General features: G+C 39.8%; 2 protein-coding genes across 6 annotated transcripts in view; one reads left to right on the forward strand and one right to left on the reverse strand.

Moving 5' to 3' along the window:
- SOD3 (superoxide dismutase 3) overlaps positions 1-20,997 on the reverse strand; it is a 948,116-nt gene that overhangs the window by 922,941 nt on the left and 4,178 nt on the right. The gene's annotated exons all lie outside the window — the stretch shown is intronic.
- PPARGC1A (PPARG coactivator 1 alpha) overlaps positions 1-20,997 on the forward strand; it is a 685,828-nt gene that overhangs the window by 593,130 nt on the left and 71,701 nt on the right. For 4 of the 5 annotated variants that reach the window (XM_050790682.1, XM_050790683.1, XM_050790680.1 and 1 more), the window contains one exon: positions 303-482. In XM_050790682.1, the coding sequence (XP_050646639.1) occupies positions 303-482 (180 nt within the window). Of the gene's footprint in view, positions 1-302; positions 483-558; positions 3,314-20,997 lie in introns of those variants that run through there. The other variant, XM_050790684.1, reaches the window with a different exon arrangement.

Consider the following 20,997-nt stretch of genomic DNA (forward strand, 5'->3'; position numbering starts at 1 on the left):
AATTTCTAGTTGATTTCTAACTGGAAGAATCAGAGAAAGCTTCATGGAGCATGGTATTTACCATGTATTTGGAGGTAGAATTTTGGATGGAATAAAGCAGGAAAATTATCCTTCAGGAGCTAAGTGAGTAAAGATTTTAGGTGTTTTTCCTGGTGACTCAAGTGCCAGAAACTAGCTTTGGTAATGTCGTTGAATTAACTAGGCTTAATTCCTATCACATGCTATTGCAGTTTAATAAATTCCTGTGGTTAATGGAAGCTTTTTAAAAATTTTTTTATTTTTTTTTTTTCTGCCTCCTGCAGTGTGCTGCTCTGGTTGGTGAAGACCAGCCTCTTTGTCCAGATCTTCCTGAACTTGATCTTTCTGAACTAGATGTGAACGACTTGGATACAGACAGCTTTTTGGGTGGACTCAAGTGGTGCAGTGACCAATCAGAAATAATATCCAATCAGTACAACAATGAGCCTTCAAACATATTTGAGGTAAGGACATCCTTTGGAAAAATTAATTTTTCATTGACTTTGGCTTGGGCGAGACTAACATGGTAACAGGCCTGAACATATAATGGGTACTTACTTTGCTATCATCAAAAGACTTTTCATCACAGTTACATACTTTCTAATTGATGGAAAAACAGTGTTTGGAAAACAAATGGTTTATTTGTATTTGTATTTTTTTAAAGATTGAAGGGACTAAGAATCAACAACTGTGAGTGAGTTAAACTATGTTGAAATACTAAAGGGTTGTGAAAGGTTAGTGACAAAGAAGAACAAAAGTCTAAACCTGTTTATTCCTGTCTATTTCCCACAGAAAGAATGAGCAATAAATGGTACCTCATATAAATTAATAAATAAGAAGGCCTTTCTTTTTAACCAAGGGGGTAGATGTCTACCTTTATTTGCTTTACTAATTAGGTGAGCTCTTTTGATTATTATTATTAATCATATTTTTGGTTCATATCTCTAATTTCTTTATATAATGGGAATTTCTAAACCTAACTAATCTACTGTATACTTATAAATCAGTCAAAATTCATTTACTTTTCAGTAGCGAGAATTACCTCCGTGACTCCGGACTCTTATTATAAGCCTACCCTATAATAAAGAATGTTAATCTATTCCTATTAAAGTGTTACTTTGAGAAAAGAAATTCTTTCCCACAAGATCAGTACTCATTTACTTGAAAATACATGACTTTTTATAGGAACAAACATTTAGTGAGTACTCTGGCAAGTGAATTAAATGAAGATTGACAAATTCACTGGTTTTCTTTATCACAACTGCCAGTGCCATCATCATCATCATTATCTAATGTTTTCTGAGCACCTAGTATGTGTTGGACTTTTCTTATTCACCCGCAAAGACATTTCTTATACTGCCGTGTTATTTGGTTGAAATCCGAGTCTTAAGAAAGCCAAGTTTAAAATATTAATTGAGTTTTTCTGGAACCCAGCATGCAATACATGCTGAATAAACGTTTGTTGAATCATGAGTGAATGATGAATATATTAATGTTGATAACAATAATAGTAATGACAATAATGGCCAACATTTTGGTATACTCATGCTTAATATATGTCATCTCACGTATCCTTGAAAACAACCTATTGTTAGGTCCTATTATTATCATTCCTGTTTTACATATGCAGACACTGAAATTCAGAGAGGTTATTTGATTTTCCCCAAATCACACAGCTGACAATAAAGACCTGGGATTTGAACCCCAAATTTATCGGACTTCAAAGTTTATATCCTTGATTAAAAATAGAGAACCCATGAATTTGGGTGACAGCCATCCTTTACAAAGGCATATCAAGCTGCTTCTTTGCTCAATATATTTAAAAATAGAACAGAATCTTTCCTTTCAGTGGTGGTTGGCATGGAGGTACAGTTAGCTAGTGAGCTGAGACGGCTGTAGGTTCTGCCGACGGTTGAGATTTTGTAATACCTCTGGGGATTAAGTGGGTTTTAGAAGAATGCTTAAGGTAGTAGAGTTTGGACTGGGGAGACAGAACAAGGTAGAGGAAACACTGAAGGTTGTGGTTAGTTCTACTTTCCCAGGCTTCTCAGCCGGGTCTTAGAAAGTTCATGTGAGGACTTGGCCAGTTAGAACTGGTAAATTGCACATTCCTCACTCAGTACACTTGTCAGGTTACAGGCCCATTCTAAGTCATGCTGCATTAAATAAACAGTGCCTTAAAAAATGTCCATCTCCATAGACCTCTTATCTAAAAATCAGCTATTCCATATCAGATGAATGCCATGCATTTTGTAGAGGCTAGAGAATAACTTAGAGGTAGGGGGAGATGGCATAGGAGTCAATGCCTCTCTGGTGGGCTACTTTAAGAAAAATACAACGTTCTCCATAACCTGTATGTCCCTGTATTTTGTGTTGTGGTATTTGTGAGAGATACTTCACATTTATACCTTCAGGAGTCTTGGTTCAGCATCTAGTTAATTATCTACATGTAGGTGCTTAACATATGCCATACCACCCTTTTTGTCTCCCTGTATCATATTCTACGCTCATAAAATTATTTTCAGCACTCTAAAACAGAAGGTTCATGTAATTTAGACTCTCATTAGGTCATTTTAAACCAATGATTCTCAACCAAAGGCAATTTTGGTCCCCACCCCACACCCCAATTCAGGGGACATTTGACAATGTCTGGGGGCATGTTTGGTTGTTACCACTGGGGACAAGGGGATGCTACGAGCGTTTACTGAGTAGAGACTAGAGTCAAGGGATGCTACTAAACAATCCTACAGCATGTAGGACAGCTCCCACCACAAAAAATGATTCAGCCTCCAATGAAAAAAGCACTGAGGTTGAAAAACCCTGCTTTTAAATAAAGTCACAAACTTCCCCTTTATAAATTACTAATGATTAATTGGTCAGATTTCTGAAAGAAGACATAGTAAGGTACTGGATATAAAGAATGAGAAGTCATATAACGGTATTGGGATGCCTGGGGCTCCAGGACTAATATGTCAGGTATTCTCTTAGTGTCAGAGGGCAAAAGTGACTGTTTAGGTAAGTTCCCATAACAGTGTTCTCTGATGTCATAAAGCCCATTCTTTATCTAGGCAAAGGGTAAGGTCATATGTGGCAATGCCGTTACCAACAGCAGCAGCTTCAGGAGCATTTGCCTGGCGTGAGGACGCCTCCACTCTTTGCCCTCTAGTGTTAAACTCAGGAATCTTTTCTATACTGCGAAAGGAAAGTGTGTTTGGAGCAGAGGTGACGTTCTAAAATTGGGTCTTCCCTGTGAAGAAGATTCGTATGAAACCAGATAACTCTTTCATGGCCGCAGGTTTGTGTTGCTTCTACCCAAGCAGCATTTCAGGGAAGTGCCTTCCCAGGGCCAGCCACTCACAGTGGACTTTTCACCTGCACTCACCTTCTTTCAATTTGCAAAGTCCTGCCTCATCACATTTGAGAAGGCCTTGTACTTGAGCAAGTTAAACAGTCACGGGTTCTGCTGTCTCTGATCTCACAATAACAAGCATTATCTACTTTGGATTCCCAGAATAAAATCAGGCACTGAGTAGTTAAATGCTTTTCCGTGACTCAAGTAGCACATCAATGACACCACTGGAAACTGGCCATCGGCTCTCTGAATTCTCATCATAGCAGAAAGTGGGATTTAGGGCTATATAATGGAGTGGCAGAGTCTTAAAATCTTGAGAGTATAGTCCCAGCTACTCGGGAGGCTGAGGCAGGAGAATGGCGTGAACCCGGGAGGCGGAGCTTGCAGTGAGCTGAGATCTGGCCACGGCACTCCAGCCTGGGCGACAGAGCGAGACTCCGTCTCAAAAAAAAAAAAAAAAATGTTGAGAGTAAATTATGTATCTCTTCTTTTTGTTTCTTCCATATGTTTGAATCTAAGTTTAATTTTTATTTAACATCACAAAATAATGGTAAAGAATGAAGCTGAATGTCACAATATGAGAAAGATAATTCCAGGTGGTAGCAGAGGGGGTAGCAACATGCAATGGCATATGTTGGTTGAGTAACTAGACACACAAACAATGATCTCTGCTTACGCAACCTGTGTTTGGATGTGTAAATGCAGGGGACCAGGTACGATTCAGAAGCCACTTTAAAAAACAAGGCAAAAGGCTTAGAGGTAACAGCCTCCAGTGAATCTGATCCATGTGTAAGGAAAACAGGATGCGTCCCTGGACCGGCTGGTAGCAAGATTTATGTTTCAGAATATTGCAACATAACTTCCTTCCGTCTGTTGCCTTTGTGCATTGTTTGAAGGAGGAGAATAAAGGACTACTTTTGCAGCACAGCAGTGTGTAAAGATGGATGGCATGGGGTTAGTTTAAATAGCATATTGGCCTTTCTGGGTCACTGTGGGCAACCTTGTCCCTGGTTTATTTTAATACCTGCTTTAATGCCTCTGTGATACAACTGAATGGGCATCTTTCATTCATTCGTCTTTACTTCTGAATGAAGCTACTTGGGGTTCGTTAGAACGATGGCAAGTGAGAATGCAGTCATCTCTAGGTCATTACTTGTAATACATTCTGAGGTCTGCCTTTGCTGATGGGGAGAGAAGGACTCTCACAGCTGTAGCCAGCATTCATGTTTGGTGGTTGCTGGAACTCTCAGGAAGCTTGAAACTGTGAACTTTGTAGCAGAAATGGGTGAGTGGTGGTTTTGTATTTGTGTGTAAGTTATCCTGTTATATGCCACAAGGAAATGAATGTGGAAGTTTTCAAGACTACTTGATTATTCTAATGGAAATATAGATACTTTACATTTCTTCATTTGGCTTCACTTATATTCTACATTTTGCAAAAATTGACATATATTATGTACCTATCAAAAAGTTAAAAATAACAAATATCAGCAGTTCAACAGACCATTGAGCATTTGGGGAGCGGGGAATCTGCCTGTCTTGTTCACCGACATTTTTCTAGATATTTTCTTAGAAAATGGCAGAAAGTAAGAACTCAATAAATACTTGTAGCATAATGAATGAGTCAATCTTCATGTGTTTATTGATGGAATGAACTGTGTTAGGTAATATGAAGATTATATACAAAGCACAAAAGAAGGCCTGTGTCCTAAAGTACTTTAAATCTAGTTTGGGAGGCAAAATGAACAAATGTAAAACAATTAAGAAATCATGCAAGACTGTGTATACAAATATACAAGTATATGCATGTGTTTTTATTTCTTAGCAACTGGAAAACAATGTAAGACTGTATATTCATGTATATGTATAATATGTATATGCACCTACATAGGATTTTATATATATTTGCAATTTGCAAACATTGCAAGCTCGTATATGCATATATGCATGCATATATATGTGTGTGTATGTAAGTGTATTTCTAGCTGAGGAGATAAACAGCAAGAATAAATTCACAAAGCCTTGTAAGAGAAGAAGAGCAAAGCGTTTTCATAGAGGGGATGTGGAGGTGAGGAGCTTGGTTTACTCAAAGTAAAATACATATTAATGGGAACACAGCAGTAGTGGGAGTAAGTTTGGATGTAAGGTAGGTACAAAATTCCGGTGGGTCGTGAGAACCCAGTGGGAAATCTTTAGAGTCTGTTTAGAAAGTAGGATGTCATTGAAGATTTTTGGTAGATCAACATAATGGAGGTGGTATTTAAGAGTGATAATGCTGACAGTCGTAAGAGGTGTAGGCAAGTAGGAAATAAGGAAAATCAGACAGCAGGCCCTGCTGCATTCCAAACCCAATGTGATACAGGTACAGGGAAGGGACAAGGTGATAGCAGAGGGGGTGGCATTCAGGGAACAGATTCAAAGTACCTTGAAGGAAAATTCCATCAGCCCTGATAACTCTGAGTTAGGATAGAGAGAGAGGTGGTAAGGAATGCTAAACTCAAAGATATTCCAAAGAGAAGCAGAACCTCATGGATATCGTTCCTGGTTAAGTTTCTGCTCACCTTTAGGAGCTGAAGTACTTTCTTAGATTCGTGAGTCATTTTACAAAGGGGCTCTCTATCTTTCCACTGCCTCAGGGACAGAACATATTTAACCCAATCCGCAAATTTACGTGGTGTCTGCTTTTTTTCACTTGTCTCCTTGGAGGAAATTCTGCAGCCTTCCATGGTAATGAATTCCTGCTTCTGACTGTGCCTGTGGTCAGACAGACTTTTCTATGAATGGCAAACCTCTTGGAATTTTAACAAAACAAATAGACAAGAAAAAAAGAATGCACGTATACACAACCCCACCTTAATTTAATCATTGGAAGAATAAATTCTTTTTTGTTATGTGGGAGGACTGAATTAATTTACAATAATCACTTTTATAAGATTTCTGGAATTTCCAATTTGCAATCAATAAATGTTTGTCATTTAAATTAAATTTACGGCCCACAGCCGGATTTTTGCCACACTTGGTAATGACACTTACAGAGAACATAGACTTCAAGTAAGAAAATAATAGCCATTTAAGTGGAGAGATAATTGGCTGTAACATAAGAACATTGAAGAATGTTGAAACTCATGGAGACTTATGGAGTATTTTAAAAATTTATGTTGTACTTATCTTTGCATTTGTAGTCTACCACAAAATTCCAAATTCTGGGTATAAATCAGTTAGATGTTCATCTTGGAGAGTCACAAATCAGGAAGCAACAATCTGACCCAGCCTGTGTGCTGCTTTATTTTCAGCCTCTCCTGTCGGCTTATCTTGCAGGGAGACTAAATAGTGCTGTTTGATTGTGTGTGTGTGTGTGTGTGTGTGTGTGTGTGTGTGTGTGTTTCATCTACACACCTCATTTAAGCACTGTTGTTTGAGACTTCTCGGCTTGATAACATCTGGCTTATCTTGGGAACATCTGGTTTATCACCCTATTTCCTCCCTGCCATTATGCTGACCACTGGAAAAATATGGCTCAGGAGTTCTGACCCACAGGGCTCTGTCTCCTGGCATCAACCCCTGCTAATAAATAGCAACTCACAGGATGCAGGTTACATGACCATCTCTTTCACTGGCAGTAACTTTCCTGCTGGTGGCTTTTGTTAATGGAAGGTGTGGCTAGGAGAGATGAGATTGGCTGCTGTTTTATTTGTTTTTTTTTTTAATGGAAGTGGATTTGATTCTTAGCCATTTGCAGTTTGCAAAGTGAGAATGTGTATGTTTCATTAGGCATGATGATTTTAGAAAGTGCTATTTTGTATTTTGGGATGGTAGAAACCAATGATTTCATGTCAGATACTCTAGGCACTCCAGAAAGTAAACTGGAACATTTTATGGACTTATTGTAGGTTTTTCCAACCTCCTGGAGACTCAACCGGTTCATCAAAGTTACTCTGCCTGGATATCTTTGGGGCCAAAATAGTGGAGACCCAAATTCACAAGGAGGAAATCTTGGAGCAGAATCAGGAAAAAGTGACTCATTACTTCTTAGATTTACTTCAAAGATAATAGTGTAGGTGAAAGTAATCACAAGGTTCAGGGTGCTGCATTGGACAAACTATTTGTATAGTAACCGTGTGTCTGTGTAGAGACCTTATACACATGCTGTGTTTATTTGTCCATGTACCACTATCACTACACCAGGTCCTGGAAGCACAGCCCAGCAGATGACTCACCTCTGGATGAAATCAACACACAAAGCAGATAAAAAACTGAACATTAAAGACCACATTGTTAAAAGAGCCAAATTGTTCCTCCACCATTCCCTATCCCAGACTTCACATCTAACAAGGTTAATTTGTCCCTATAATTATGTGCCTATTCTTTGAGTAATGAAAAATTTTATTGTGGGTTTTATAAAAGGAATTGCGTGTGATGTAAAACAATTTCGGTAAGAGCCACTTTTTTTTTCTTCTTAACCTCTCAGGTTCCTTTTAACTTTTTTTTTTTTTTTTTGGACAGAGTCTCGCTCTGTCACCCAGGCTGGAGTGCAGTGGCGCAATCTCGGCTCACTGCAAGCGCCACCTCCTGGGTTCATGCCATGCTTCTGCCTCAGCCTCCCAAGTAGCTGGGACTACGGGTGTCTGCCACCACACCCAGCTAATTTTTTGTATTTTTAGTAGAGACAGGGTTTCACTGTGTTTAGCCAGGATGGTCTCGATCTCCTGACCTCATGATTCGCCCACCTTGGCCTCCCAAAGTGCTGGGATTACAGGCGTGAGCCACTGCACCCAGCCTCCTTTTAACTTTTAAGACTGTGTGCTCTGAGGTATGTTTAAAAGCAAGGCAGGATCCTATGCTTTAGTGTAGCTAGAATGAGAGCAGGGAAACGGGGAGAGAGATCCACAATGAAATACATACTCTTATTCTTGGCAATGGCAGAGTTGTTTGAAGCTAAATGACTTCTTACCCATTAAGCCATTTGTCCCAAAGTGATGATAGAAGATACTTTTGTGCCTTTTCTTCTCCAGAATGATAGACTGATTTGCACAGTTTCAGATTCTAAACACTAATATTTTGTAGACCTGTCCATCTCCATTACTACTGCAAGTTATTCATTCAAGGTTTGCAGCCAGATGGATTAATGAATTACCAGATCTTGCATCAAATGACTTAGCCTGACTTAAACAACTACTTTTTTTTTTCCTTTTTTTTTGTGGGGGTGGGGAGCAGTCTTACAATGGGTGTTAATGGGCTGTAGAGAGAGTGAGCCCCCATTGAGTTTTTTTAAACTAGCTTTTTTAAAGCTTCACTGCACTTTTTCATTCTTTTCTGAACTTGTGCTCAGAAGCCGTCAGTTCAAGGAGGAGCAATCAGGCTGGTAGAGCAGAGAGGAGGAAGGAGACTCAGTGGTCAAATCCCTGGTGGCCTATGCCCTTCCCTGTGCCAAATCAGCGTGATTTATCAGAGCCTTCTCTTCAGCGCAGAGTTGAGAGTGAGTTCCAGGGTCCTCCCCACACAATATGCATAGCTGGAGCTCTGAACTTTGAAGGAAAGCCTCAGAGCTATTTGCAAAGTGCTGGTGCTTAGTGAATACTAAATTACATTTAGGAAATAGTCTACTGCTACCAGTTATACTTCATTTTTATTCTTGACACAGACACCTAAATCAGAGAACAGTAACATTTCAGAGATTATGGAAGCAGTTTGGGTATGTTCCAACACTATAATAGGATCAGAATTTTAAGGCCTTTTGTATTATTACCAATAGTCACTTAGTTTCTACTGCAGTGTACTTTGTAGGGAATTACAGCTTTTACTAAAAAGATTAAAATGCTATTATGCAAATGATTGCAGTATGTTATTATGTTTACAAATTAACATCCATGGCTCAACACACAAATTAACTAACTATTCTATCTGTGTTATTAAGGATTTAATAAAGTAACTGTTAATAAAAATGGGTAGCTTGGAACTTTAGTAGAAAACAATTGTGATTTAACGCATGGAACTTGAGCATTGTGTTTAATGTTCTAGGTGATATAATGGTAAAATAAAGTTGAAAAAAGCACATAGAAAAACCAAAACTGTGTGAACAGCAGAGCTGCTTGCCTGAGAGGCTGATGAACGTGAACTAAATAGCTTCAGGCTACCATGTACAGTGGGCAGCATAGCAATAAATCTAAGCAAAGCACGCAAAACATCTTCTATTAATAAATAGTTCATTGAAATGATAATTACCCTCCATTACGTGTTTGATATGTTCCATACACACAGAGAATACTGACATTATTCTAAAATGGATCTCAGAGTAAATTTTGCTGTGGCGAATGGGATTTAGCTGAAGAATATCGCTGGGTGATAAAAGAGGAGAAGGCTGGGTTCAGACTGAGATGGCTTTACAAACAGGCTGCAAATTGCTATTCCTGGCCGTTCATAAGAGATCATAAAAGCAAGGAGATAAGAGCCGCCAAGGTTCCTGAGAAATGAATGTATGTGATTATGTTATCTCGTAGGTTGGATTTACTAGACAGACCGACAACACCTTCACTTTAGCCCAACAGGAAAAGTAGAAAGAGATACAGATTTTGGATAGCAAACTTTGTTAGAATAGGAAATTCCAAAACACTGTAATTCAAATGTTTCCAAAGAGAGCCAGGATCCCAGTCATTGACTTCTGTGCTGGATCTCAAAAAAAAGAAAGAGCTAGGGATATGACTTAATATTAAGCAAATAAATGAAAAAGAAACAAAAGCATTACAAGAACATCCTGGAGAACTAATTCTATATTTCAAATATTTTGGACTCATGTTTCTTAATTCTCAAATAAAGATGTTGAAGACTTCTAAGTCCACAAACAGTTATCTTTTTAGGTCTCCCTATTGAGGGATACTAACATGAACTTCTTAGTAGGAATTTCTGGATGTACTTAAGAAATGTACAAGCAGGGAAGAGACCACAAAGTTGGTCAAGGTTTGTGCCTTTGCATACAATACAAGCAATTTATTTTGTTCCAAATAGCACCTCTGTGGTTGGGAAACTACTTATGCAAATTTTTGATATCTAGCTTTAGCAAGGTGCCTGGTTCCTTCATTTCCTTCCACATTTGGATAAATTGTGTTGTTCTTCACTCTTCCAAATTTGTCCTTGTGGAAGCGAACACTTGCAAATTGGTTGAAGCTTGCTAAGAGAAAGAAAGGGAGGGGGTAGAGAAGAGGAGGAAAAAACCTGACCAAAAGCAGTTGCTGTGACAGCTTATGATTTGATGGTTTGTGGCCTTGTCCTGTTCTCAGGCACCTGATCAAGAAAGTGGTACAATCCTGTTATGTAGACATTCTGGAAATCTTGCCAACATTCACCTGACATGACCAAGGTTTAAAGTCCTTGCTGTAACTTTACAAAGCGTAGTGAGAGTGTGTGCCTGTGTGTGGCACATAGACTCACTCATATCCTTTTTTTTTTTTTTTTTTTTTTTTAGGGGAAAAAAAGTGATCTTTGCCATAGAAGGGTGGTAAAATAATTAGTCCAGTAGACAAATGTCTTGGCCCATGTTTAAACAGAGCTTTAAGGACACAGTGTTCCCAAGAGTCACATATCTAAATACAAACCAGTGTCAGCTGCCATGCAGACCAAAATGTAATAGCCTGCTTTCACATAGGTCATCGTCAATCCATTTTGGTCGCAGTCACACTGCACATCTGTTTCTGCGAGCTGCAGCTTCTTAAGGTGGCATTTGGACTTCATAAGAGCACAAACAACCAAGCTATAAATTGCCATTGCTGGAGTTATTTTGAATAAGTGTATACTGTTTCATATTTATAATGGCGAGGCTTCATAATATTCACAGTGAATATATAACACCGATCAGTTCAACAAGCATGAAATTGTATGTTGTCAACTTGTCACATAAATAGAGTCATATTCTGGCTTGCGATAATGTTGAACTAACATTTTTTCCCCCAGAATTGTCGAGAGGGTCACAAAAAAGTGAGTAGGTAGCACTTCCTTTGGGTAGATAACCAGTCAAGGCTATTGTAAAGTTGATATTACTGTTGATGAGTTCCTTTTCTCCCCTCCCTCCGAAGCACTAGCTTTTCTTGGGTGAATGCTAATTGGCTAATCTGGTGTGTTTCTGCTGTCATCCAATGCTATCATTTTCAGCTAGTACTTGGAGGTTTTTTTGGGATGTGTATGTGTGAGTAGCTTTTTTTTCCCCCTTTAAAACTTCTTCTTCTTCTTCTTCTTTTTTTTTTTTCTATTCTTGTGGTGCAAATCAGTGCTAATTGTCATGAAATTCTCTAGCTATACTCGGGCAAGGTTTCTTGTTGCCTTTTCACCCCAGTTAACTCTTAATTTATTACCAGAGCATTAGGAAATAGTGAAAGCTGGACATTTTATTCAAACTTAGTTGAGATAGAGAATTTAAAGAGATGCAGAAAAAAATGATTGAACCAAATTTGCACCTTACTAAAAGGAGAAAGGACGAATGAAATGTGCTCGCCGGTAGCTACAGAGAAACTCAGAGACCAGTTTCCACAGTGGCTGATATTTCTGCACCAGAGGCATGGTAGAAACTGATACAAGTCTGTTTTCACTTTTGAGAAATTCTTAGATGTGTTCAACCTTCCTCATCTTTCTTCCAATGGCCTGAAGACAAAAAGGCATTGCAATCTGTATTACCCGGTTAAGTTGCTAACTTCAACACCTTGAGACAGTACTTCGGATTCTCTAAAGCACTATGCAGTATTACTGAGGATTATTACCAAAACTTTTCTTTTCATCCCATATCACTTGGGGTACGGCTGTTTACATTTTCTTTTTCTTTTCTTTCTTTTTTTTTTTTGAGACGCAGTCTCGCTCTGTCATCCAGGCTGGAGTGCAGTGGCGTGATCTCGGCTCACTGTAAGCTCCGCCTCCCGGATTCACGCCATTCACCTGCCTCAGCCTCCTGAGTGAGTAGCTGGGACTACAATCGCCCGCCACCACACCCAGCTAATTTTTTTCTTTTTTGTATTTTTAGTAGAGATGGGGTTTCATCGTGTTAGCCAGGATGGTCTCGATCTCCTGACCTCGTGATCTGCCCGCCTCGGCCTCCCAAAGTGCTGGGATTACAGGTGTGACCCACTGCACTGGGCCCACATTTTCTTATACAAGAACCAATTCACTGGCTAAAGCTCTCTGTTTCCAACTTTTGCAACATCTTCACATGTCTTTTTGCTTGTGGATTTTAAAAGTTCATCTCTCCTCTCACTTATTTACTTACCCATTCATCAAAATATAATTGTCATCCATTAGCATGCTTAGCGTCTGACCATTTTAGGGGGATACAGTGGTTAAAAGCAAACCTAGTTTCTGGCTCCCTGAACATTTTGGTTAGTGATGAAGACAGGCCTTTTAAAAACAAGTAAGATAAGCTGTCTGTTTGAGGAAGGAGAGCAGGGAATTTCTCCATCTCTCTGTTACCCAGTTATCACTAGCAGATAAATTCTGCCCTTCTCCTACTTAATTGTCTTTAGAAATGCCTTCACCTTGAAATGGAATTCTGCTGGAGAGCATTTCTCCTAGCTAGAGGAGCATTCTGTCCAAACCAAGATCCCATTCTATTCCAAACCAAGATCTGTCCCACTGCCCCAACAAATGCAGGGCAGTGGGACAGAATATTTGAGATTGGAAGACCTGAAATGTATGATGTCCTACACACAGTATATTAAAATAACAATTTGCTAAATGACGAGTTGATGAGTGCTGACGAGTTGATGGGTGCAGCACACCAACATGGCACAAGTATATGTATGTAACAAACCTGCACGTTATGCACATGTACCCTAGAACTTAAAGTATAATAAAAAACAAAACAAAACAAAACAAAATTAACAGTTTGCTCATTGGAATTGCAGGGTTTCCAGGGGATGTGGAGGGGAAACAAGAGGAAGCCATCCCAAGGGAAGAGGGCAAGACCGTTAGTGGAGAGTTCTTTAACCAGTGTGCAAGTCTGACCTGACCAGAATGCTGTGCCCTTGGTGGGGCTTCTATGGATGAGAACTGTTTGGTACCATTTTAGGTCTGTTGACCTTTCTATTTGAGAATGATACTTCAGTCCAGCTGGAAGGACCGACATGCTTTTTGCCTGTTTGAGACACCTGTGTATGTGACTTTTGTCTCTCTCTTGGATCCATCATCTCTAAGTGACAGCTCCTTGCTTCATGGGGTAATGCTATCCAGGGGCTATCCTGCACCCTTGGAAGAGGCATGTGCAGGAAGAATGCTACCAATCCCTTTCCTCTTCCCTCTGGAGATACCAAGCATTACACCCCTGCCAAGCCTTACTCAATTAGATCTCTTTCAGATTCCTATAATAATCGAGCTTAAGTCCTCTTCTCCTCAGTTCTTTCTGAGAAATTTATTTCTGCTTTGAAACGGCTCTTGCATAGGAGAAAAGTGCCTGTGTTACAGGACTGCCCTTGGTTTTTCCATGGGCTCTTGGCTTAAGGACATTAGCTTCCCTGGTGCCATCTCATTTGCTCAGATGTGAAGTTAGAGCTTCTGTATTCCAGACATAGTTATCCTGGGTGTCCAGGGATCCTCGCCAACCCAGATTCTGTCTAGATATGTTCTCATGTCAGAATCCTCTTGTGTCTTGCCAGCCCATACTTACCGGGGACACCCTGCTCTCTCCTCTGAGCTGCATATCTCAGCCTGCATTTTTTATTTAGGCCATGCTGTCTGATAGGCAGGTTCACCTCCTATTCTTACTGGAGAAGAGTCTGGGCAAATGCCTGAAAGTCTGAAGACAGCAATGCTGTATAGGATAAGTGACTTCTTTTCCCTGCTGGTCCCCAATTCCAGGGCTCTGTGTGCAACAGATTTGAGAGTTACATTAGGTCACAGTGCCACTGTCTAGCTCCTTTAATCCTATCACCCGGCAATCCCAGCAATGTAGCTGAGGTGGCTGCCCCTGTCCTAAAGGAATTTGTGTCAGTTTCTCCTGGGATGAATCTAGTCGGGACCACTTTGCAACATTTGTTCAAACTGAAAATTTTGACAAAGACGTTCTGTTCACAAAGAGCCAACAAATGTTCTGTGTTTCGATACATTTGGAGGTTATGAAATGTTGCCTGGTCTTGGCAGATAACTGAGTCTAGGGACCCACATAGTGTAAGCCATGCCCTGTTTAATTTGTCTTTCAATGGCAAATGTGTTTCTTCTGTGATTCAGCATAAGGGATGATACCCTCCAATAGGACTGAGTGACCTCCCTGCTGCTTTTGTGGTATAGAAAAGAAAAAAAAAAAAAAAAAACCGGATACCACTTTTTTTCCTTTAGTTGCTGGTTTATTTTTATTTCCAGCTACATCTTTTATAGTTGAAAGAGAAGATGTATGTTCTATAGATAGTATGCATTTTTATGGTTATTTTTATAATTCATACTGGAAAACCTAATTTCTGTAGCCATTAACAATTTAGGATTATTAATTGTCTGAAACATAGGTGAGAAGCATACTGTTTTTAAAATGTCTCTGAGAAGCCAAACTAGATTCAGAAAAATTCCCTCAAATGGAACACATTTTATTCCCAGATACACTTCTTCACCCCTCACTTAACACTTGCTTCCTTTTGTTTTACTTATGATTTAAATGAATCCAGTTGTCTAATGTTCTATCCGATATGTAATGTTCTATGAGCATATATGACATTAGAAGAAATGGTTTAGAAAATTCATGAAATGGTGACAGTAAAAAGATAATGGTGAGCAGTGACAACTGACCAAAAGAGACAAGACTACAAACTACAAAAAATTGACAAACCCTGAAAATGTGACAGTCTGGGGCCCTTTAGTTTGGGGGAAAATACTCCCATATTTCTCAATAGGTCCATCTAGTCGTTTTGCAATACCAGACAGTGCTACCCAAACCAATCCTCATAATTTTTAAAGTGGGGAAAATATGTATATGATTCGGAAATCTTTCCATGAAAAAGCTTTAATGAAAGTATGGTGCTTTAGCAAGTTAAGTTCTTTGATTTATCTGCACCAGCGTCTATGTGGATTAAAGCCTGATCATGTGAGGAAGTAGGTGAGGCATACATACAAACACAAACACATAGTTTTACATCTAACAGATTTTAATGGAGTTTGGATATTATCCTGTGTTTCCTGTGTAGACTTCAATAATAAAGAAGAAAATGCTCCATGAAATATCAAACTTCATTTTATAATCTGTTAGATTACATCTTCCCTTAAAAACGCAACTGTTGAAATTTTCTTGAATAAAGAGACCACTGACTTCTTTTTCCTTATCAATAGTAAAGCTTTTTGGCTACAGGGACATTGGTCAAGAGAAATATAGCTCAGTAGAATTATCATTAAGTAAGCAATTTCCCACATTCCTTTAGAATGAAATCGCCTATACTTTTCTCCTTCATGGCTTTCCATATTTATCCTACCCAGTCCTCAAATAAGCTGCCACCCCAGCAATGCACAACTCACTTGTAAATATTCATTTGGAGCATATGAAATCGTAATATCAGTACTGAGACTAACTCCACCACCCATTTTGCTTTGGAGACCCTTATAAATAAATGAACAACCGGAGAGCTTTCAAAACAATCATTAAGATGCGCTACTTGCTTTTGGATAAAGAGTTTCAGATAATGTACAGGACTGGGCTTCCTAAATCTAATTTCTGTCTAAAAACCCAGGGAATGCTCTGGCTGTATCTTCTCTATCCAAACTCTCTTGACTGATTCTGGCATCTTTCCCCTGAGAATGCCCAGCTCAAGGTTCTCTATATGGACCCAGAGCCTTGATCAGGCCATGACCCTTCATTAATATTCAAACTTTGGCAGTTTCAAAGAATGCCGCCCTCCTCGACCACTGTGAGCAGTGAGCTCCCCTGGTACTTTCTCTCATGCTTATCCTTTGTATGAAGACATTTGTGTCTTTCTTCATGTCTCTTTCAGGAGTAATTCTTCACCTTGTTCAATTTTTTCCTTTCTCTTTATGGCTGTCGTAATGGCCCCTGGTACAGCCAGGCAACCATGACCCTGTCCATCATTCACCTGCAAGCTATTCTTGAACCACTAGATGGTCCCTGAGTGACCAGATTAATTGTGCCAGTGGTGAGCCTTTTCACCTGACCTTTCGTCCAGTGACATAAAAGCTGATTCCAGGCTGTGTGCAAGGCTGGCTGCCCAGCCATCTCTGCACCCTCCATGAAGTCAAGCAGTGGAACGGAGAGTATCCATGCAAATTAAGTGCAGAGGCAGGGATAGAATAGGGTGTGCAGTTGGGGGTTATCAGAAATTAAATTTGTCTTCCTTTGAGTGCCATTGGAAATGAGTCTTAAGGAACGAGAACCCAAAGGAAACTTTCCATAGACACCATTTCCATAAACAGTATTGTCACAATGTGCTATTTTAAAGACTGGTTGTTTTGGTCTGTGTTTACATGAAGTCTTTACCAGGCACAGGATAAACTATTAAGTCCCCAAATTTAGGAAGTTATGTGTGGTCCTCTTCGGCACAAAGTGAATTTTTGTTGTCACATGTGCGAAAGAGCATCTTTTTCTTTTGTTAAGGCCTTTAAATTGTGGTCCAGCTTTCTAGGTGATAGCTTTTTGGCTAAATCTCTCAAGGTGCATTATAAACTGCATGAGGGGAAGAGGGACCTCATCAGCTCCTCAGTCCCTAGCACAAAGCTATTCACATTAAAACTCTCTCTAGTTTCTGTTAATGGATGGATTTACAGGGGTTCTACCAAATTCAGAAAGAGAGAGAATATAACATGACCTTCCCAGTCATTCAGACCAATCATGCTAAAAACAAGACATATCCAAGATCTGAGAATGTGTTCTTCAAGAGATGGTTTGTAAACAGAGCCAATAGTGACACCTGTATGCTGTGTGTCTGCCAGAGTGTCTGTGAACTTACCCCCTAACTCTGCTACAAGCCTTTCTGCTCAGATGAAGATACATGGAGTTGGGAGACATGTGGTTGGTTAAGCCAATGTGCGTTGGTGGGTAAAGGCACTGCTGTATGTCTACTGAAGACACAGAGCATTTACTCTTCTCTCCCCGAGAAGAGGAAACGGCTCTGACACTCAATGAAGAGCTCAGGAATAGGTATCTTACTGGGGTTCTAGAGCATGAAAGTAAGTGTGTCTCTGTTCAAGGAACCGGTTGTTCCCAGGGAGCTCATGAAAATGCATGGCCACAGCTTCCCAACACGCTGTTCCCAACACTGTGCCTGTATTTCCTGGCTGGTTTGACCCTCTCAATGGATTCAGACTTAAAATTTTTGCAACTGTTTTTGCTGTTGTTGTTGTAGTTTCCTCATTTGTGATTGTAATGAAAACAGTTTACCTCTTGTGGAAAAGTGTGCATGATTGCACAAATTTACTGTGCCATACTTGTATCGCAGTTACCTTATTTTTGGAAGAATCAAGCATAGGGGCTAGAAAGAAATCCTGGGCTGGGGAAGGATGGGTAATTTCTCAAGGCCATTCAGATCTTTCAGAAGTTGTGAATGATTTTGACCTTATAATCTGTGATCATTGGAACCAGGATGCAAAAATAGCAGAGAGAGGATCTCCTTCACCTTAATTTCCTGCCCTTTTCTGGTATGTGTAGTACAACTGAGTACATGGACATCGTTGCTATTTTAGCAAAAGCTTGGTGAGCTATCTTTTTCAGGCGGGACAGTCTACCCAGTCCGGATTTTAGTCTGACTTTCATGTTATGATTCAGTATGTTCCAATGCAGGATGCTCTAATGCAGAACCTGATTTCATTCATTCTTAATTTGACCCATTTATCAACTATTTTAAAAAGCAACAACTACATGCCAGGCACTAATTTCAGTCCTCATAATACAAAGATGTATTAAGTACATAATACCTATGACACAGAATTTTCCCTTCAGGAGTTGGTTGGCTAGTAAAAAAGACAGACTTCAGCAACTAATTATAAAATAAGCAGATACATTCTGTATTACAGTTAGAAATGAAGTACCATGAAGACACAGACAGAGGAGTAAAAATGTCTGTGCAAAGGGTGAGAAGAGAGGAAATTTGATAATTGTTGCTAAATTTTTTACTCATGGGTCTTCAATAAGTCAGAAGTTAAAAACCCTCTTACTTATTTATAAAATGTAGAAAACTGCACTTCCCACCTCTCAGGGGGAAGACAAGAAAAAGGATACACATAGTAGGTTCTTAATAGCGTTTGAAAATAAATTTGCCTTCTCACAAGTCCCGTCTACATTGCACTCCGTAGTCCGATGGCTCATTAGGTTTTAACAAAAGCAGCGCAGCTAAATAAGAAGGATTCTTTAGTCAAGCACCCCCGGGCGGTATCTCTGAGAGCAAATGTGACAAATAGAATCAGAAATGAATTAAATAGTCAGCTACAGCAAGCCAAGCTAAAAAAAAAAAAAAGCTCTGAAATGACCCAAAATGGAAACATATTACAGTTATCTGCATTCACAGTACAGAACAAGTTTGGTCGTATTTAAGATAATTCTCTAGTGCCTGCTATTTTTAGCTCAAGGGTAAGCTCCTCTAAGAGTCTTTCGGCATTGCATCCCTTTAACCTGGCCTAACAAAATAAGCCAATAAGCTGTCTGATTTTCCTGGTCCATCAGGGAGGAAGAGAGATAGCTAAAACAAACCATTTGCGGGGAAAATGTGCGGCCTATCTTGTATTAAGAGCTTTTTTCATATAGATTTTTAAAACATCCCAATATTAAGTGTTGCCTGTCAGAGACCAAAATGTCAAGCTTTGCTGTTTTGAAATTGTAGGCTCATGGTTATAAAAAGAGGATTTTATAGTCCTAGTCTAATGGAAATAAACATTACTCCATTACCTTCAGTAAAACCAAATCTTTACAGTTCAAGCTATCATTATTAATGTCTATGAGAAGAAAGAAATGTTTCTAGGGCTTTATTTATTTATTTTTTTTTAGGTAAAGGAAGACCGGCGAACTGCACCATAGCAAATGAAAGTTTTCTTAAACCTTTCTCCTCAGTGACTTTGCAGTGTATAATTTAAAAGCAGAAAGCAAAGAAGATGCAGTTTTAAAACACTAGGCTGGCTATTCCTGGTACCTTTCTTTCTTACGTATTAACAACTCTTTGTGAGCCTATTGCTCTGTCAATTCTTGTCTGTCTATCTCTATATAGTGTATACCAACAACCTCATCAACTCGTTACTGTTCACCACCTTCTAAGTGCACATGTGAATGTGTGCGTGTGTGTGTGTGTTTAGGAATAAGTGTGGGCTATCTCAGCTTCAGCCATATAACCGCATGTGTAGATTACAACACTTAACAATATGCTAGTTCCACTCATTTCATCAGAAACCATGCTGCTGACCATCAAAGTTTAAGACTGTTCTCAGGTTGACCAGTTTACCTACATTCTGAAGCCTACATTTGCCAATTTAGTGTGGAATAGATTTCAGCCACAGATGCTACCTGTGAGGCAATTAATCACCAGATATTTCTTGAGCTCATATTATTATGTGCAAGGTGTTATGCCAGGTGCAGTAAGAGGAGGAAAGGTGTCTGACACAAGGCCTCAGTCCTCAAGGAGACTTGTCCCTGAACTGCAGAAATGAAATGTAGAAATGAAATTCCTTGGGTGCCAACCCAAGGAAATTTAGGACATTTATAGAGTTCCTACTGTGTTCCAGACACCATGCCTAGGTCTTCTCTCCTAATAGGTCTGATTCTATCTGAATTATCAGCCTTCTCCTAAACATTTTACTGGGGCCATGCTAAGTGTCAGTCACTACCCTTGGTTATGCATGGTTTCTGTCTTCCCACAGATGAGGAACTTAGGACTTAGTATTTAACCAGAACTCAGATTTCCTGGTTCTTACTGCTTCTCCTCAGTGTCAGAGAAGAAATGGGTATTTTCTATCTGGAATCCTTAGAAACCCTGGCCAGTCACATTACCATGTTCAAGGATATATTTGCTTGACTGAGATGCTCCATTGATGGTGTTGAAGGATCAAACCGTGACTATTTCTTTCTTTTCTTTTGGAGGCAGAGTCTCCGTCTGTTGCCCATGCTGGAGTGCAGTGGTACGATCTTGGCTCACTACAACCTCCACCTCCCAGGTTCAAGTGATTCTCTTGCCTCAGCCTCCCGAGTAGCTGGGATTACAGGCGAGCACTACCATGCCTGGCGAATTTTTTGTGTTTTTAGTAGAGACGAGGTCTCACCATGTTGTCTAGGCTGGTCTCGAATTCCTGAGTTCAGGCAATTCACCCACCTCGGCCTCCCAAAGTGCTAGGATTACAGGCGTGAGCAACCGCGCCTGGCCAGTGGTGCCTCTTTTTTGCAGAGAACTGCTGGTTGCAGTTGCAGTTGCAGTCTGCTGCCAGTGAGGTCTTTGGTGCTTTGCAAGCTTGCTGCTGATCTTTAGTCCCCTTTAAGACCGGCTGTTAATCTTTAGCACAAGGCTGACTCTGCAATACAGTGCACACCAGGTTGCCTAACTTCTTGTTTGTGTGCTCCCAGGGATCAGAAACCAGTTTGCTGTTTCCCCCCCAAACCACAAGCCTTGGGGTCAGTAACTCATACTTAGGTGATTTAGCCTTCCTCTCCCCTGCCAGGGCTGGTCCCTGCTACTCCTGAAGGTATCCTACCT

Source organism: Macaca thibetana, chromosome 5, assembly GCF_024542745.1.
Source record: "Macaca thibetana thibetana isolate TM-01 chromosome 5, ASM2454274v1, whole genome shotgun sequence".
In the NCBI taxonomy this organism is placed as follows: Eukaryota; Metazoa; Chordata; class Mammalia; order Primates; family Cercopithecidae; genus Macaca; species Macaca thibetana.